At 54.7% G+C, this 18,764-nt stretch overlaps 6 protein-coding genes across 6 annotated transcripts; 3 read left to right on the top strand and 3 right to left on the bottom strand.

Annotated features, from left to right (window-relative positions):
- Positions 1-291: 291 nt before the first annotated feature.
- CPAR01_04736 (uncharacterized protein) lies at positions 292-3,537 on the top strand (the record flags this gene model as incomplete). Its single annotated transcript, XM_060489016.1, has 1 exon — positions 292-3,537. One exon carries the CDS (start codon positions 292-294, stop codon positions 3,535-3,537), a length of 3,246 nt encoding a protein of 1,081 aa, XP_060353222.1.
- A 1,566-nt stretch (positions 3,538-5,103) lies between these two features.
- CPAR01_04735 (Ras family protein) lies at positions 5,104-6,093 on the bottom strand (the record flags this gene model as incomplete). The annotated part of the gene is made up of 4 exons (XM_060489015.1): positions 5,104-5,345; positions 5,464-5,739; positions 5,833-5,947; positions 6,082-6,093. 4 exons carry the CDS (start codon positions 6,091-6,093, stop codon positions 5,104-5,106), a joined length of 645 nt encoding a protein of 214 aa, XP_060353221.1.
- A 525-nt stretch (positions 6,094-6,618) lies between these two features.
- Positions 6,619-7,086, top strand: CPAR01_04734 (uncharacterized protein; the record flags this gene model as incomplete). Its single annotated transcript, XM_060489014.1, has 1 exon — positions 6,619-7,086. The coding sequence occupies one exon, from the start codon at positions 6,619-6,621 to the stop codon at positions 7,084-7,086; it is 468 nt and encodes a 155-aa protein (XP_060353220.1).
- A 6,776-nt stretch (positions 7,087-13,862) lies between these two features.
- Positions 13,863-15,351, bottom strand: CPAR01_04733 (molybdenum cofactor synthesis domain-containing protein; the record flags this gene model as incomplete). Its single annotated transcript, XM_060489013.1, has 7 exons — positions 13,863-13,980; positions 14,087-14,303; positions 14,360-14,652; positions 14,715-14,732; positions 14,790-14,884; positions 14,943-14,987; positions 15,151-15,351. The coding sequence occupies 7 exons, from the start codon at positions 15,349-15,351 to the stop codon at positions 13,863-13,865; spliced, it is 987 nt and encodes a 328-aa protein (XP_060353219.1).
- Positions 15,352-16,532: 1,181 nt separating this feature from the next.
- On the top strand, positions 16,533-17,227 carry CPAR01_04732 (GMF family protein; the record flags this gene model as incomplete). Its single annotated transcript, XM_060489012.1, has 4 exons — positions 16,533-16,535; positions 16,615-16,717; positions 16,823-16,956; positions 17,039-17,227. The coding sequence occupies 4 exons, from the start codon at positions 16,533-16,535 to the stop codon at positions 17,225-17,227; spliced, it is 429 nt and encodes a 142-aa protein (XP_060353218.1).
- A 297-nt stretch (positions 17,228-17,524) lies between these two features.
- CPAR01_04731 (uncharacterized protein) lies at positions 17,525-18,562 on the bottom strand (the record flags this gene model as incomplete). The annotated part of the gene is made up of 1 exon (XM_060489011.1): positions 17,525-18,562. One exon carries the CDS (start codon positions 18,560-18,562, stop codon positions 17,525-17,527), a length of 1,038 nt encoding a protein of 345 aa, XP_060353217.1.
- Positions 18,563-18,764: the final 202 nt, after the last annotated feature.

Below are 18,764 nucleotides of genomic sequence, written 5' to 3'. Positions count from 1 at the left end.
GCTCTCTTCTTTGTCCTCAACGAGAGGGGGGATGGCAGATTATGCTAAACCGCGGAAGACAGAAGACAAGAGATAAATGCAAAGACACATCCACATAAATGAAACAGACATTGTACAATTTTCGGTAGAAACTCTCGCAATTCGTCCGGAAACAAGTCTCTGCAAGACGTACCTCATCTCAAGTACAGACAACACTCTCTTCGGATCTTCACGAGCTGACTTACATCAATTGAGCCCACTTGGGATCAAAGCTGCTCAAAACTTCTTGAGAAATTTCATTCACCAAAGAGAATGCCACTAAGGTCAAACAATGGCTCCTCAAGCCGACAGCCACCGGAGCAGCAACAACAGCAGCCACATGACCGTGATTTCGGGCCCGGATGGGACTATACCGTCCCGCGGATCCCGGCTTTGCCAAACAACGGCTTCAACGTGCCTGTCCAGGTGGGACCATCGAATGCGGTGCCTCCTCAGATGGGCCAACAGCAAGCCCAGTTACCGGTGTCGAACATGATGCCGAACCAGAACTTCAACCCGCCGCCGGCGCAGTTCATGGACCCTAACAACCACCAGAATAACAGCCATCGAAACAACAACCAACCGCTCCGCTGGGCCAATCCATACCAGCCCCAAGACCAGGCTCAGCCCCGTCCCGCGGGCCCATCCCAGCCAGCAAAGCGCGGGCGGCCCCGCAAACACCTCGACGAGGAAGACCAAGACGAAGGACAAAGAGCATCAAAGAGGCCCAGACTCCAGCAAACCCCCTGGCAACCGCCCCTCATGCGCATCACGCACTCCCCCCAGGTCGGCCAGCACAACCCCATCGACAACACGTGCGACCACTGCCGCGCCCGCCCCCACGAGAACCAGGGCTGCAATGTCGACCTCGCCAACCAGATTGAGTGCCACCGCTGCACCCGCTACCGCGCCCTCGTCGACCCGAACCACATCTGCAAAGTCCTCTGCCGGGAACACTGGCAGAAGCGCTTCGCCAATTCCCGGCCGTCGTACCCGATCACCGAGACGAGCTCGAGCGTCTGCGAGCGGTGCAAGACGCACCAGGGCAGCGGGCGGATCGTGCTGTGCGATATCGACGACCGGGTCAAGATTGGGTGTACGCCGTGTAAGAATGATCAGGCGCTATGTCGGGTGTACGACGAGCAGAAGGTGAGCGGCGAGAAGCCGGACGTGGATCAGCCGGCGGAGGTGATGTGGAACCGGCCTATGCCCGGAGACGGCACCGTCCCCGCGGGTCGGCGGCCGTGGTGGCGGCAGATGTGTCAGGGGTGTCAGCCCGGCAAGACGAAGCCGTGTTCCTGGATCCGGGACTTCCGGCTGAGGGAGTACAAGTGCACGTCGTGCGTCGAGAAGAACATACCATGCGTGGACCCCTGGACGGCGGCCACATACGATACGCCGTACACGTGGGCCCCCGGGGACGGGGACAAGATTGTCTACGACAAGGGGACCAAACTCCGAGATGGCAGGCACCGGTGCACCAACTGCGCGACGAACCAAGCCATGTGCCGGTCCCTCACCGACGAGGAAGACTTTGCGTGCGTGCGGTGTACCTCGTGGGGCCTGGTGTGCGAGACGCCCGGGAATGGGAGCCGGCACCCGTCGCGGCAACTGCCTTGGATCGATAAGAAGAGGATCGGGTGGTCTGGATGGACGAAGTGCACTGCCAACGGCAAGGGTATGAAGTTTAGCGGATGCCGGCGGTGTCGTGAGAAGGGGTATAGCTGCGATCGGAAGCGGCCGTGTGATAGGTGCGTCAACGACAGAGCGGAGGCGGACTGCGATTCGTGGGTGATGAACAAGGAATTGGTTAGACGCAACGGAACGGATGGCGTGGAGCAGCCAGAGTATTACATGGCTCTCGGGTACGGCCCCAAGGGTATTGACGATGATCGGACGTTGTGTTTAGAGCAGAATCTCCTCGGGCCAAATAGACCGAGGTACGCGGTTATGACGGACCCTGCAGCAGCTGCCGCCGTTGCTGCCGGTGCCAACCCGGCTAATGCTCCGGGTCCTGGCCCCCTCAAAGTTGGAAATGCTCCCATGGCGGCGCAACAGAAACCACGTCAGTTCGGAGGTGTCGTCGGCAACGGGCCCGGCGGCTGCGGCGTGGCCCCACTGCCGCGGCCCATGGCGGCGGCCGGACAGCAAGGTTTCGACGCACCGCCCGATCCAATGGCGTACCACGACCCGGGCTTCCCCTACCGCAACCAGGGCCACATCCGTAACCAACACAACAACATGCTGTACGGCGACAACAACGCGGCCGTCGCGGCAAATCAGACGGGCGGAGGGTTCTCCGACTGGGTAAGCGGCTACAACGCAAGCAACAACCAAGCCGGCCCAAACCAAAACGCCCAACTACCTCTGTTCGAAGGCCAGGCGCAGAACCAGGGTGATATCCAGTACATGATGGGCAATGGGTACGACATAAACCCCGAAAACCTGGTCCAAATGACAGAGGCACAGCCGGTCCTCATTCACCCACAGCTCGAAGTCGACCCCCAACGCGAACAATCCGATCTCGCCCGCGGAATCTGTGACTTCATGGCCCAACTAGCTCGAGACGGCCGCTTCGTGCCCATCGAGCTCCGCAACTTCCAACCCCCCGAAGTAGCCGAAACCCCCGCCGCCGCCCGCATCGGCCCTCCCGCCCTCGTCATCCTCGAACTCACAGACCAAGACGCGGCCGAAACGCCCCGCGAGCCACCAGGACCGCCAACATGGAACCCGGGCCCCTACTACCCCCAACTCCGCGCCGCTCTCGCACGATGGAAACGCCCGGCCAACGACGTCTTCCACGACATACCCGACGCCTCCCTCCTAAACGGCGCCCAACCAGACAACCAGCCCTGCGAGGAGGTCAAGCCCGGCGCACCGGGTAACATTTGCAACGCCCACGTCCCCGACGGCGCCCACTGCGAAAACCTAGAACACGCCGCCGCGCAGCCTAAACCGCACGTCGTCTGCGAGGGCTGCGACCTGACCTCCAAGAAGCACCTCTTCGAGGGCCCGCAACCCCTGACGCGCATGGAGTTCCTCAACATGCGCAACTACGCCTGCGGCGGCTGCTCCCACACGCGCCAGGCCGACGTGCGGTTCGGCGGCAGGATGCCCTACGGCCAGCTCGCGAACCCGCTGCACCCCGTGACTGGCTGCCTCTGCGCCAGGAAGCTGCTCGGCCGGCGGCTGTGCTCGCATCACCGGTACCAGCTCGCGCAGCGGCTCATGATTCAGGTGTCCATGGTGATCGAGTGGGCGATTACCAACTTTGGACCGGACATGTGTTTGTTTTGTAAGCAGGGTGGCCATCTCGCCAGGAGCATGGCGGAGTCGGAGAACGGGATAATGGATGATGTGTTGTACGTGTGCCTGAATTGTGAGGGCATCGTCTGCGTGAACGGCCCGAAGGAGCTCGTTCCGGGCGTCGAGGAGTGGATTGGCGGGTGTCATCCGGTTTCCCTCTACTCGGAGCCGTGGCTGCAGGCGCCTATGCAGGACATAGAATGGGACGCCTGATTAGGCGAATATGGCCCTGGATGTCTCATGGAAGAAAGCTGGGTACAGTGAAGGAGGAGTACTGGTTGGCGGTATCTTGCTCCGATTTGGCTTTGGATTCGGATAGAAATGAGGTTGGGTCGATACCACGGTAGCGGTGGAGCATACATGGCGCATTACAGGTGTTTCGTTTGATGGAGAGAAGAAGAAAATGTTCGGATTCTGACATTTCCGCTCCGGGCCGTGAGATGTTGGCCGAGTGAACGTAGAGGTACACCGTTGAGACTTGAGGGATGGCTGCGATGTTTCTGAGCGACTCGCATCTGCATGTCTAAGGTGATGTAAGGTGATAGGAGCCATGGCCCATGGGGCAACAGGGCGGCTCAGGGCCTCGGGCTATGTATTCCGTGGTGGGTTGCAGTCGCGAGGGGGAACTTGTTGAGGGATGTCATAAGCAAGTTGCATATGCTCCGGGTTGTGATTTTGTGCCCTAATGTAGTGACATGTTAGCGATGAACTAAGATATTGGGAGTTTCTTATTCCATTGGCATCGGAAATTCGGAAGGTGGAACGCTTACCGACAGAGATCTGTCTTCTCTTTGTGATCCATCAATCCAAATAACCATATTCAAGCTCACCTGTTTACCGTCACTCGGTTTCTTGAGCAAGCAGACTAGCCTGTTCCTAGATAACCTCGTTTCATCATCAGCCACAACATCTTGAGGTATCACAAGTCGTAAAACGTTGCAGTAGCATCTTGAACAACAACCATGAGTGCGAAAAAACGCTAAGCCTGAGTAGACAAATCCTCACACAACTACAGCTCAACCGTTAAAAATCACATTGAGGGCAGGATATCACATCTCAGATGAACTGACGTAAAGGGAATCTGTATGACTTGGCGACTGACTCTGACCTCAGAAAGACCTTGCGGTGTCTCAGAAGAAAGAAGAAATTACAGTATGAAAAGAAAAAAGGAGTACCGATATAAAGAAGAGACAGAGACAAGCCGATGTTTGGTCTCAAATAACCCTCCCAGTGTGTGTAGTAAAGAATCTCGAGTCCACCCTCCACAAGGTCTTGCGGCCAACAGTCTCTGGCTGACAGACCAGCCAGTCTGCAACCCATTCTTCTCTGCCGCCGCACCACACGATGAGGATACTGCCAGACAGCCTTGTGAACAGGACTCTCTTCTCTTGTCCCCTGCCACGTACAATCGTGTGCGATGACCATGTCCATGAAGTTGCCCTGAAAAGAACAAGTTCCAAAAAGTGCAGCAAGTCAGAACCCGACTCCCCGTCCGATGCAGCACAAACAAGATTTTGATCATTGGTCCCCCACGTCAACATGTCTTTCTCCAAACGACATTTGCTGGGCCTGCTTGGACCTGTTCAAAAGTCCAGACGGGGAAGAAACCGTGCGCTCAGCAACAACCAGCGGCATCCACCAGCCCAGTCAAGGCTCAAGGTATCTCACGACTCTCTAGCCGCTTGGTCTGCCACAACCCCTCCCTCTTGCTCTCTCGCTCCCTCTCCCCATTGTGCGCGCGCTCTCTCTTTCTCCAGGTCGAAGTCGAAAAAAGACCGCTCACATTATTACGCACTTGGAGCAGCAGCCTGCCTCTTGCTCGCCGCCCTCAACGTCCATGGGCTTCGGGGGTCCGTTGATGCCAGAGGCGCCACCGCTGCCGGTAGAGTAGCCCTGCATCTCTCGGTTGTATCGACGGATTTCGCGGACAATATCATAGAAAGCCTTGTCGACGTTGATGCGAGACTTGGCTGATGTCTCGATGAACTTGCATCCGAATGACTTGGCAAGAGCCTCTCCCTCTGTAAGAAACGTATCAGTCATCAATTCAATCGATTAAATCAACCATCAGACAAGAGGCCTATATGTTGGAGGCACGATCATGCAGCAATGCGGCGCAGCAAATAAAAAAAAACATACCTTGTCGTGTGACTTCTCTCTCGCCCTCCAAATCGCACTTATTGCCGACGACAACCATGGGGAAGTAGTCCTTGTCCTTGACTCTCAGAATCTGCTGCTGGAATGTGGTGATTTCTTCGAAGCTCTGGCGCGAGGTGATGGAGTAGACGAGCAGGAATCCCTCTCCCGTTCTCATGTACTGCTCGCGCATGGCGGAGTACTCTTCCTGACCGGCGGTATCGAGAACATCGAGCAGGGCAACTTCCTCGTCAATAACGCACTGCTTGCGGTAGGAATCTGTAGTTGAGAAGAACCAGGTTAATTTGAGCGATTGATTCGCGGTCGCATCGACCAGCAGTAGGAAGTTTGATTATTATCGAGGCAGCGTACCTTCAATCGTTGGGTCATACTCGTCGACGAAATGGCTCTGGATCAATTGAATGGTCAAGCAAGATTTACCGACACCACCGCCACCGACGACGACCAGCTTGTACTCTCTCAAGAACTGCGAAAGAATGACGGGTTAGCAATGCGTTGATGGAAGCGACGGAGACGAGACAAGGATCGAAGAGTGGAACGTCGCGCGACGATGCGAGGACGAGGACGAGGACGAGAGCGAAGGCGAGGGAGACGACGAACCTTGGACGCCATTGTGCTGTGATGATGTGTTGATTGATGGTTGAAATCTCGACAGGTCTTGTTCGCGCGCAATGTTGATGGCTTGAAGCAACTGCTGTTGAGGTGAAGATACGGGCGAGATCCGGGAAACAGTCAGGAGCAGCCGGGCGATTGGCGTCTCGACGGATTCGGAAAGGGCTCAGCGAGGTTGATTTTGGCGAGGTGCGTGAGCGTGAGGGAGGGATTGAAAGGAGTGGTTTGACAGCGAGCGAAACGACGGGTGGAAATCTGGATCTGGTACGGCACAGGCCGGATTGCGAAGTTTAAAGGTGAAACGACGAGGTAGATGGCAGAAATCCGGGACTGACAGCAGACAGTCTTTCGAGAAGGAGAATGAGAGAATGGGCACAAATGGGGTGGTGTTTCGTTGTTGCTAAGGGGGGCTTTTTGGCAAAATGTGGAGATGGGGGAACGGGTCGGTCCAGTAGTAGGGAAGGAAGGACCTGCCTGCACCTTGCCTCTGCTCCTGCCTCCTGGCGCTGCTGCTGGGTGCTAGGTATGTGTGCTGGGGCAGGTGCGGGTGCGTGTGTGTGCTCCTGCTCTGCTCTCTGCTCTGCTCTCTGCTCTGTTCTCCTGCTAAGGTTCCTACCTAGGTGCTTAGGTAGACAGGAGGAAGGGAAGGTACGGAAGGTAAGGTACGAAGCTGAGGTACTGATTAAGCATACCGGGGTACCTGCTCTTGCAGCTGCTGCACAGCGGAAATCGCAGTACACCCACTCACTCCACACGTTGTATCTTTCCTTACATCGGCCTTCCCTGCCGTCCCTGCCTTCTCGTGTCCACTCCCTCCCAGCTCCCCTTCGCTCTTTCCCGCGCCTTGCCTTTTTTATTTTTATTTTTTTCCTCTTCCCTCTGGGCTCCTTCCACACTCACCTCCATTCTCCCACTGCCAGACAAGCAGGGCAGGGAAGGTGCTGTATCCGTTCATCCACCTTCGTCCAGAAACGGTACGTAACTTTAGGGTAGACAGTAAAGTGCCTCTTTCATCGCACTGGGGGAGGGGGCATGCCACACACTCTCTCTTCATCTCTCAGTCTCTTTCACACATTGGGACGGAATTAGAGGTGACGGGAGAGGTGAGAAGTGAGTGAGAGAACGAGGTGAAGCCTGGCTTGGGTTGGCCAGGGTGTGGTTGTAAAGATTCCATTCCATCCATCTCAGTCCTAAGCAGTGAGCACGTCTGGTTCCGTCTGCTTTGGTCACTTCGAGGCTCACAGCAAGGTACGGGACACCAGGACTGCTTGCCCATCTTGCCCTCCGCCGGCCTTGTCTCGTCTGCCGTGCCCGGCCAAGTCGACACGGGCGTGCCACCAGGTCTAGCCAGGTCCTTTTTTGCCGTCCGTCACGCACTTGTTCTTCGTCTCTTAGACTCTTTCCAAGTGTACCCCCCCCCCCCTTCTCATGAGACGAGGGACCCAATGCGCGCGGCTTCTGTCACACCAGGCGCTCTTTCGATGAGATCGCGCGGTCGACAATGCCATGTATCTAAGGTAAGCCAAGACATCTCGATATCTTGTGTCTGGTTCGTCACCCCTCTATTCCGCAGTGGACAAGAACGGTTGGCTGGCACCAGTTTGGCGTTTAGCGCTGGGTCCATGATTTGACGACGACCTGGAAGACTTGGATCGAAGAAGGCACAGGCACACACCCTCACCAACGTCGCTCACACTGCCTCCGTCCGCCCATGCCTTGTGCGAACTTTGAGGTACGCGACGTGCGCTACGGATACACGAAGCTCATGTCGGGCCAGGTGGAAGCAGATCGATAACGACGTGGAAGCGCTATTTGCGAGCGAGGCGCCTCCCATTACCAATCACTTGAATGATTCTATGGGGCCCATCTGGAAGGATAGGAGAAGATCAATACAAATCATTTACAAGAACCTGGGGTCGCAATGAGAGTTGATAGTGATACTATTCAATACATGCCTCCATTGGTCGCACTGCGCTGAGTATGGAAACAGCGGCAAAGGTGAACAATCCCATCAGACAAAGGGAATTGACAGAAAAATTAGACGATACCGAGGGCTCGAGTGAAGGTGAGATTTGACCGGGGATGGGAAAGAGGGATTTGCAAGTGGGAGTTTATCGCGGCGACCTTCTGGTGCAGTAGCGTTGGATGCAGCAGGGGGGTCCCTTGGAACCATAAAAAAGAGGCCTGGTGCAGACGCCTGCAGATGCCCACAAAGCAGCAAAGCGGCCGAGGGTGGGAGGACCATTGATGGAGCGCAAGGGGGGAGAAGACGCGCAGAAACGATGGAATAAATTGGTGAGTGGACCAAAGGGAAAGAAAAAAGAGGGGTGGCGTCGTGTATGGTTCGTGCGAGCGAGAGTGGAACTGTGGGAAGCGAGTGGGAGCGAGATGGGGGGTCCCACCTCAGGCACCAGGAGGAAACGGTACGTACTGCGTATCTATCAGACAGGGGAAAGGAAGGAACAGCTGCAAATGCGAGTGAGTGACCCCCCCAGCGGCAATTCCCAAGTGCTGACAGGGGCAAGAACCAGAGGGAAAGGTGGGGTAGAGATGCACTTAAGCGTCAAGCTCGAAGTTTTCTTTTCCTTATGTAATCTATCAAGATCGCATTCAGGAAATACTTCAGTCACCGTCTCCACGAAAAAAGCTAGATGGGAAACCAGCAGACAAATATCTTTTTGTTATCAGAAATGAGTGCAGTCCAACCTATCCGAGTCAATAAGAGCATGGATTGCTCTGAACGAATGAGGTACGCAATCATTGGTCTCTTCACCGCTCCCGTTGTGGTGCCATGTCGTATTGCCTAATACAATGTCCGGATATAAGCCCCGGTTGTTCGGTCACCTCATCAGAGCAGAAAGCCCGATGTGAGAGGACGTATCGCATCTTGCGGTTCGACAGCTCCACACTTCTGATTACAGTAATAATACGGCGCAGAACACGGCAGGATAGGTTATAGTAGAGTCTACCTCCTTACATACCCGTGTACCATTGTACGCAGTATGGGTTTGGTCCTTAGCGATTAGACTCCTTGTCACCGTTACGCGCTCTGCCTTGCCATATGGCGGGAAGCCTGCTACAGTCTTACCCTCAATGAGATAGATGAACAGGAAAGAGACCTCATCCAAGAATTGTCAAGATGCTCAAGTCGACTGTGTCCGCGGCTTGCTGCGGCCGATGGTGACGCGTAGGACCAAGACATACACCTAGGTCTTACCAATGCACTCACACATTTCAAGACAATCTACCACTTTGGAACGACCCCTAGCCATGCGTCTGGTGACAAGAAGTTGATGCGTATCCTTCAGTCAATGGTCAACATGGGATGCGTTCAAGTTGTGATGTCTCCGTTCCGTCCCGTCTCGTCGTCATATCTGAAATGAGCTTCAAAGTGAGCTTCCTCGGAGACGAGGCCGTATGTAGTTAAAGAGGGCGAGGCGTGAGTGGTTCCTTCCTTCCAGCGAGCAGAGAGCTTTGACCACGTGGGCTTCCTGATGTTTTACTGTTTGACTCCGCACTGTACGAATTCTTACGACACCAGGCAGGTACGAAGGATGGGAGGATTCGTATGTTGGACGGCAGGTGCAATGCCATGTCTCCAGCCTTGCACCTCTTACGCCCTCCGTATTCCGTATCCGCTTGATAGACTCTGCACTTTACACAACCTTACAGAGAGGCCTTCCCTCACTTTACCTGCGTACGATACTGGTTTTGCGGTCTAGAACCCGACTCGGACGACCTTCTTTGCTGATCCGAGGTTGAATGAGATCCATCGAGCCAGCTGATAATTAGTGGTCAACATCCAGGTACGTACATTTATTCCATTTTGTTACGGTTCCCGTTGTCCAGCATCACCCGAATATCTGCGAATAACCTCTTTCACTTGCTAGCACCCAAACCTTATTTAACACCTTTCAAAAGCCTGCCCATCCAATGCAACAACAATTGGTGAGCTGCCTGCAGGCTGCAGTCTCCGACGCCTCACCATGACCCAGGCGCTGAGCATACGCGACAAAAGCGAAGTCGCCACCTCCTAAACTCTCTCCACTAGGTAATTACGAGCCTGTCTGTTTGCGGCAGCGCCTCGCGCCGACTTGAGCCTCTTCGGGGTCTCCACGTCCACGTGAATCTTCGTCGTATAGCCCGCTCTTGAAAGAACGATCATGTTGCTCCGCACATGTATAGCCTAGCAGCCTGATAGCGATCGATCAATCTCTATGCCAGTTCGTGGCGCAAAGGCTGGCTCAGCTCAACTTGCACAAATCCCATTCCAAACTAAACTTCGGCCCGGAGGTCACGGAGAATCCGTGAGTTCCCAGCACATGCTCCCTTCCACCGCACCCGTCACCCCAAGATATCCATCAAAGACGCCCTCACCTACGCATGACAGCAGTAAGGGACGACGCGCTGGAATGTAGAATAGCACCTTGGCTGTTCTCACCTGAGCTTACACGACATCGTCTGAAGTTACCAGCCGGCGCTGATCACTTCATACGCATACGGACATGTTGTCGAGATACAGGACCCTGGGAAAACGTGCTGGACACCATGTCACAATCCGGCAATTCTCAACCGACGTTGTGAACCCCTTGCCACCACGATGTACGTATGCCTGCCAGGGGTTGAACGCAGCTATAATCAACGGATACAAAGGCCCACCTCATGCGGCTTTGCTTCAGCAAGCCATTGCAGATCCACGTACAACGGTACACGCGCATTTACCAGGTGCCAGACTACGCAGTACTACTGCAGTTAAACCCTTGCCAACGTAGACCAAGAAAGACGACCACCTCGCGGTAATGGTGACACCCGACAACTCAAACAGGAGCGCGAGGGGAATCACGTTCATCAAAGATCTTTCGTCGAAACAGACCAACAGATCATGATCGTATCTTACGTACTGAGAGGATTTGCGCCACACTTGCAGACATCAGAGCTCAATGAGTCAACTGTCCTGATCAGTATCGTTCAGCCAGCTCGAACAACATGCTCAACTTTACGTCCAATACTTCAGCACGGCACCTCGCAGCAAAGGTTTGTTGAATATGGAACGCCGTCCTCAGTGAAGAAGAGATGAGGGGCCAATGGTTACGATCCACCCCCTGTCCGACTTCGTACGGAGCACTTTGATCAATGAAGCCGTACTGGGGCCAGACTACAGTCAGCGCTCGATTTGAACCCCTCAAGCTTCCCGTTTCTACGGCGCAACTGGGACTACTGCACCCCAGCCTTCAAAGTCGCTAGAGAGGTTCTGTCATTATGACAGAATGGGTCGAGCGTGCATCTGTCCAAAGCATTCTGAAGCTTCTCAATGCCATGGAATCCGACATCGATATAACTAAACTTTAGCCGCAACCACACCCAAAACTACGGACCGAAACGATGTTGCTTCTACCTACATCCCTTGCATCCCGGGTTTGAGCCAAGACGCCTAGCCCTGACATCTGAACTTTGGCTTACTTGCTTCTGCCATAACTCAACGCCTTGACTTGACTCCTCCTCTAGTCAGACAACCGCCAGGCACGTTGCGTGGCCCACGTCAGATCTCACGAGTCTTGACCATGAAACGCACAGAGAGCGACCAGTCCACGACATACTCCTTGATGATCGAGAGACAGAGAATCCTTCCCCTGGCAGTGCTTGGTAGGCTGTAGCGACTGGTGGCTCTGGCGCGAGGCAGCTTTGATTCGTTGACCGGTAACGCTTCAAGGCCATAGCGCATGAGTAGTCGCGGTATTCGCACCGGCCCAAACTCATACTGGCTCTTGCGCCGCCCGAGCTTGCATGGCCCGACCAGCAACTTGGCAAGACAGCGCCGATCATCTTTCCACAAACACCACCGTCAACTTGGTTGATCTCTGGCGACATTGCGCTCAGATCGCTTTTTCTTCGTCCCTCCGCGTGTTTCCATGCCTTCAAGTGGAGGCAGCTGGGGTGTTCTCGGGCCATGTTTCTCTGCATCTTTGGATTCTGGCTTTCTGAAGTCTGGGCTGTTGGATGTACAGCCACTTGCCGAAGCAAAGATGCAAGTCATGTCACTTTGATCTGCTGGTGGAAGCCGCCATTATCGCACGCTGAAGGGCTTCGAACAATATTCTTTCCACGGCGCATACCTGCTCAAACAACTGGAGAGATGCTCGGTGGCCATCAACATCAGTATCTAATCCACATTAGGGATACCCCAGGATAGCAGGCTGCCAATACCCCAGGTTTAGGCGCAGCCACAAATTTCCATATCGCCATACCAGTCCTGCCAGTGTCCAAAAGGAGTTCGAGCGAGCGAGGGTTCACGTTGGTTTCTAGAAGCTTGGCCTCTGCAAGCATGGCCACCAGGGTAGAACGGCGGATAAGCACGGCACTGGTCAGGAGTACCTTGCACTATCGCCTTCATGAGGCCATTAGACAGGAGGCGGCGACGATAGTCCCGTGTCGTCCTTTCATCCGCGCGAGGCTATCTTCTCCAGCAATGGTCTCTTCTCGGACCGTGCTTCACCTTGGATATATCAAACCGATTTGATTTCCACGAGATTTTTAGAGAACCTATCCCAATCTCGGCCAGTCGCACAGTGCGACATGACATGGATGGATGAAGTTCCGGACAGGCCACTTAATGGATGGCAAATCCATGTCCGGAGGGCGACAATGCGACGACTGGGTTGTAGTCGCAGACATGCTTTTGTGGAGCATGAACTGACCTTCCATCGATTTTCGAGTCTTGACATTCGGCTGACTCGATGCAACAGGCATAGCGTGGCCGAAGTGGTTGCTGGGAGTCTCAAGAGGTTTCCTCAGCCATGGGGAAGAGTCGTCGTCGTCGATAAGGATCCGCGAGCGACGGCCCCATTGTGCCGTCACGAGACGGAGGTGTAGCCAAACGTTGTCACCGTCAGAGATAGCACCGGGGCCCCAATCCACAGCTCATCTCCTGGCGAAACGGAGCCAGTCTCCAATCGGTAGGTAACCGTGCTGGCATATCTCGCTCGCGGGCCGCCATCATACGCAGTAATTAGCAATCCGAGAACTGCAGGCCCGTGGTGTGTTGAACAGCTGCAGCAGAAGCTTGTCATTCTAGAAGCCCTGGAGGATCATTTTGATCCACCCCTGGCCTGCAGCAGCGCAATCCGCCATCGTCTCCGTCCGACATGGGTCCAACAACGATCTCTTGGTTTATTCGAGTTAGGATGCCTGCAATTCACGAATACTCTCTAGCTGCATTCGCCTCGCATCGCGGGTTGGCTGTTGGTCGCAGGCTCGCGGCTGAAGTGATGGGATTGATTATGCACACGCAACGATTTGTGTGTGTCTGCGAATCAGGCCATGTAGGATTCGTGCGATATCTCTACTGAGAGCTCTGCCATAGTCACAAATTGTGGCCCATTGAAAGGGCTCCACCACGTGCCCGAGTGCGGTCTCCGCGCCTCCACAAGTCAGGTCGTGAAGTCTCTTGAAGAGTTTGTTCGACAGCTCAAACACATCATTAATAGCTGGCGGATGATGTTGGCAGGTTGACAGCTGATCCCATTGAAAAGACATTGGGACGGTTGAATACTTTTCACAGAAAACCGATCTCACGGTGGTCAAATCGCTGTAGGCTGCTCCAGTATCGGAAAGTACACCATCCTAGAATTGATCCGCAACACTTTATACTCCAGATGATAGAGTTACAATCGGATATCCCGAACAAGATTGTTATTGCCGCAACGGAGCCACTTCCTTCGGGATCGTGAGGGTTGGTTCCTATCTGATTTGAGATTTAGGTTTTGCTGACATTATTCGAGATCTTTCCCTGCTTCGCCCTGGGTATCATCCTCACCCTCCGCGTTTACACGCTTTCCTTCGACACCCTGGACAACCTCGGCCACGATGCTCTCGATGTAAGCCTGGTCCCTGTAGCCGAAAAAAAAAAAGTCAGCCATCCGAAGTTGAACTTTGATGTTGGAGATATCCACAGCTATGATCTGCGAGCACGTTTCTGCGCAGTTTGATGACTTACCTTCCAACCAACGTCACGGTGCCGTTCTGGCCCCACCGGGGATAGCTGCCGACCTTGACGCCCTTGGGCTCGACCTTGGCCGCGAGTTGCGTCAGGTAGCCGGCGACGGCGCTCTCCGGGAGCGGAGTAGAAATGAGCACGCGGCAGAGGCCCTTGCCCTCGGGATCGGTGAGCCGGGGCACGATGCCTGGCTTCAACCCGTCGAGGAGCTTCTCAACTGTTTCCCAGCAATGTTAGATCAGAACCATATCCGGGCAGAAAGATGGAACCTACAAAGTCGCGGGACGCCCGGCAAGATGTGAATGTTGCCGTTGACGACGTTGACGGGCACCCAGAGGTCCTCGTGGGGGAAGACGAATTGCTTCTTGGGGTCGCGCTTCTCGTCGGTGGGGAGGATGACCATGCGCAGCTTCGCCTGCAGGGCGGGCGAGTCGACGTCCCAGTCGAAATTTGGCTGGCCCGGGTGCGGCTTGGAGAGCTTCTTCATCTTTTCGAAGGCTTCCTGGTTCAGGACGAGGGGCAGGTCAAAGGCCTTTGCTATTGACTGGTATGTGATGTCGTCGTGTCTGTGAAATTACCTAGTCAACCATCCAGTTTCACGTCAAGGGTCGGATTCCACGTTTCTTACGTTGGACCGATGCCGCCGCTGAGAATATCATGTTAGCTGGGGCCTTGGTGTCATTGAGATTTTGAGGGGACGCACCTGGTTACCACAAAGTCGTAACGATCGCTCATGCGCCTAACGGCTTCGACGATTTCGCTCTCATCGTCTTCAATGACTTCGACTCTCTTCAAGTTCTGCCTTCGGGATCAGCCACACTCCTATGAAGCACTCAATACATGTTCAATAACTCACAATGCCCAAAGAAAAGCACCACTTGGCCATGTAAGCCGAGTTGGTCTGTGACGATCAGTTAACACGAATTGGCCACTACAAGCCTACTTGACAGTCTAGATGGAGAGTGCCGTTTACTCACATCAACAGTCTACGAATTACGATGAGATGTTAGCCATTCATCTAATGTGTGACGCCAAGTGGTGTCGATGTTGAGACTTCTCCTCACCTTTCCGCCGAGGACTTCATCTCCGATAATAAGACACGCCGCCGTGTGAATCGTGCGGGTGTTGCGCTCGTCTGCCGAAACCATGATTCTGCTGCTGCGGGCGATGCCGGAAGAGACTGGGAAAGCGGTGGGCTTAACGGCTTGTGTTATCGATTGGGCCGAGGGGAGATGCCGAGACAGCTGGGTGAGTCGCGCGAACATGAGAAAACAATACCCGACGTGAAGTGTTGTGTAAATACGGAATGAGGTGCAAGTGTATGTGTGTGTGCACCTCAACTCTGTTTACGCAACTTATCTCGAACCAGTGGATTTTCGTCTCACAAGAATCGATGATGTCATATGTTGGGAAGAAATCGAAGGTTTCGGTAAAAGGAGAGGAAAGGTCACGACAAACGGGAAGGTTTACGGCAATGGGGCCATGAGCTGATTAGAGTGGGCGGAAGAGAGCGATGCAGGGTCTCTCTTTGGGTACGGGCCGGGGCAGGAGGAGGAGGAGAGCGGAATCGAGAGTAAGGCGTCAGAAAACACGAAGCAAGTGTTGAGGTGCGGGAGCTCCTTTGGAGGCTCCGAGCTCCGGCTCGGGGGTGAGCGGAGGACGGTCCTGTGGTGTATGCCATCACGTGACTGTTTGCTCCCGTTATTGGTATGATGAATGGGTTCTAGAAGACTGCCGCGACTGCTGTGACTGGTTCTTATCCATTGGGCTGTCTCTATTGATCTTTGAGATGATCAATCAGAGACATAGGTAAATCCCAGACATTCATCCCACTCTCAGCTCTTACTGCAAGATGCTTAATCTTTTCTGTTGACATATTTCCGCGTTCTGTCAATCAGTTGGACAGTCAACGACTTGATTACTTCCAGAGAACCCTCATATAGCAGTATAGGAAGAAACCTCCAGAGATAGTATCACCAGCTAAAAAAATAGACATGCTATATCTGAACAACCCAAGTTAAGGTTCCTTAGGTATTTAGGTATATGGGAAGTGCATTGCTTACATCGGCAAATAATCGGAAGGACTGGACGACTTGAAAGCTCCCGTCCGGCGGGAGGATGAGTGAGGTCACTTCGGTGGGGCCCCACCCAGATGGCGCGCGCGGGGCTTTCGTTGCGCTGGTCTCAACTCCGTCGGAGGCGGGGGAGGGGTGGCTTGACTTTCGGCCTGACGGTTTCTAGTGCATAGTGCTTGCGACAACGAAAGCTACCCTACCTTACCAAATAAACCTCAAGGACCCTTGGGGATATCGTAACAGTATTGTAAACGACAGCTTTTCGATCCTCCGGGCTTTCGAGAACTTCGTTGCTCGCTTTCCTTCGCTGCATATCTCGAACGAGACTTGAAAGTGCTCCTCCCTGGCCAACCCCTCCTCGAAGACCAACCATGGTGCGTAAGCAAGCTTTCCAGTCGCAAGCGCAGCTGTCACTAGAACATCCAGACTGACTGGCTGTATTTGCACCATTAGGCCTCCGAATCGCGGCTCTACACCTTCTCCCAGGAGACAAAGGACCACCTGCGCAAGTTCCGCCTCGGGACCTCGCGGTCTAGCAGCGCTCAAGCTGTCATTTGTATGTATGTCTCGTTTATGTCAAACACTAGCCCCGACGGGATACCTTGCGCGCCGGACCAATAAAGTGTATATCCTAGATGCTGACTTGATGCTACTTTGATAGACTACATTGATAAGAACACGCACGAGATCAAGCAAGACGACGACAAGGTCGTGTACAAGTCCCTCGAGGAAGTTAGCGACGACCTCCCAGACCATAGCCCGCGCTTCATTCTGCTGAGCTACCCGCTTACACTGGTATGTTCAGGATTCATTGGGACATCCATGTTGAGGAGAAAGGGGAAACCTGATGGCTGATGACTTTTGTCTTTCCCTGCAGGCCTCCGGCCGCTTGTCGGTCCCGTACGTCCTGATTTACTACCTCCCTACCACCTGCAACAGCGAGATACGGATGCTCTACGCCGGCGCCAAGGAGCTGATGCGGAATACGAGCGAGGTTATTCGCGTGATTGACATCCGAGAGGCTGAGGATCTGGAGGAGATACCGGAGAAGTTGGGCGCTGAGTAAAAGAGGCAATACGAGTTTGGAGAAAAGGAAAAGAAAAGAGATGATGTGAGGCATAAACATTTGCGAGGCGGGGAGTGAGCATCTACATAGACAGTCGAAGGAGAGGGGACCACAGGCTTGGCCCCGTTCATGATGAAGAACAGGACGGTAGTATGCAGCGTTTCGCGTACATAATACATGTGCTTTGCCGATACAGCTTCTTCCCAATATGCTGATGGATATCTTTTATTATTTTTTTCGTTAAGTAGCGTCTGAATCGTGATCAGGAGAGCAATATCTAGCCCCCTCCTCTCCCATCTAATCCTCGGGCAACACATCCTTCTCATTCAGCCCCATCTCCTTGCTCACATTCCTCACCACCTCCTTAAACGCCAAACACGCAGGACTATCAGGGAAACTATCAAAGAAGCTCTCGCCATAGTCGCACGCCATCCCGATCCGCGGGTCCAGCGGCACGCTCCCCAAAAACGGCACCCCCATCTCCTCGGCCAGCGCCCGCCCGCCGCCCGTCGTCGCGCGGAATATCTCGCTCTGGTTCGTGCACTTGGGGCACACGAAGCCCGCCATGTTCTCCGCGAGGCCGAGAACGCGGATGCCCGCTTTCCGGCAAAAGTCGATCTCCTTGCGGACGTCGAGGAGGGAGACCTCCTGCGGCGTGGTGACGACGACGGCGCCGTCGATGCCGCTGTCGCGGAGGAACGTGTTCACGCTGAGGTGCTCGTCCGAGGTTCCGGGGGGCGTGTCGACGAGGAGGAAGTCGAGGGGTCCCCATTCGACGTCCTTGAGGAACTGCTTGATGAGGCCGTTCTTCTTGGCGCCGCGCCAGATGATGGCGGCGTCGCGGTCGGGCAGCATGAACTGGATGGACATGACCCCCAAATTGTCGAGGACCCAGACGGGGGACCAGCCCGCGCCGGAGACGTGGATCGTCTCGGCCTCGACGCCGAGCATCTTGGGGATCGAGGGCCCGCAGATGTCCGTGTCCATGACGCCGACGGCGCTGTCGGGGTTCGTGGCGAAGGCGTGGGCGAGGAGGGTGGTGAAGGTGGACTTCCCGACGCCGCCTTTGCCCGAGAGGACGAGGATCTTGTGGGCGATGCCGGAGAGGCGGGAGGCGATGATGGGTATGTCCGGGTCCGGGCCCTTTACGGCGGTGGCGGCGCAGATTTCCTTGTTAGGGCAGCCGGCGCAGGAGTCTGCTGTGCCGGCGGCGGCGGATTCTGGTCCCGGGCAGTGTTCTGGTTCTGGAGCGACGAGGGAGGGTTTCTGTTTGAGGGGGTTGGCGAGGACGTCTTGGACCGCTGAGTCGGGGTCCGCCTCCAGGGAGGGGGCCATCTTTGTGTGCGCGCTGTGATTTGCTCGTGAGATGAGTGGTGTTTGGAATTCCGGGGAGGATTGCGAGTGATGTGCGGTCAGATCCTATAGGTTATAGTGAAAGTTGAAGGCGCGTAAATGAGATGGATGAGTTGTCTTTAGGTCCGGCACCGGCGATGGGGTGAGGCCAAGTGAGGTGAAGTTGATTGATAAGCCAGATTGC

This window comes from Colletotrichum paranaense (assembly GCF_030867605.1).
Source record: "Colletotrichum paranaense strain IMI 384185 chromosome Unknown Scaffold_3.1, whole genome shotgun sequence".
Classification (NCBI taxonomy): domain Eukaryota; kingdom Fungi; phylum Ascomycota; class Sordariomycetes; order Glomerellales; family Glomerellaceae; genus Colletotrichum; species Colletotrichum paranaense.
The sequence above is the reverse complement of the archived record's forward strand: the minus strand, read 5'-3'. Positions and strand labels throughout refer to the sequence as shown.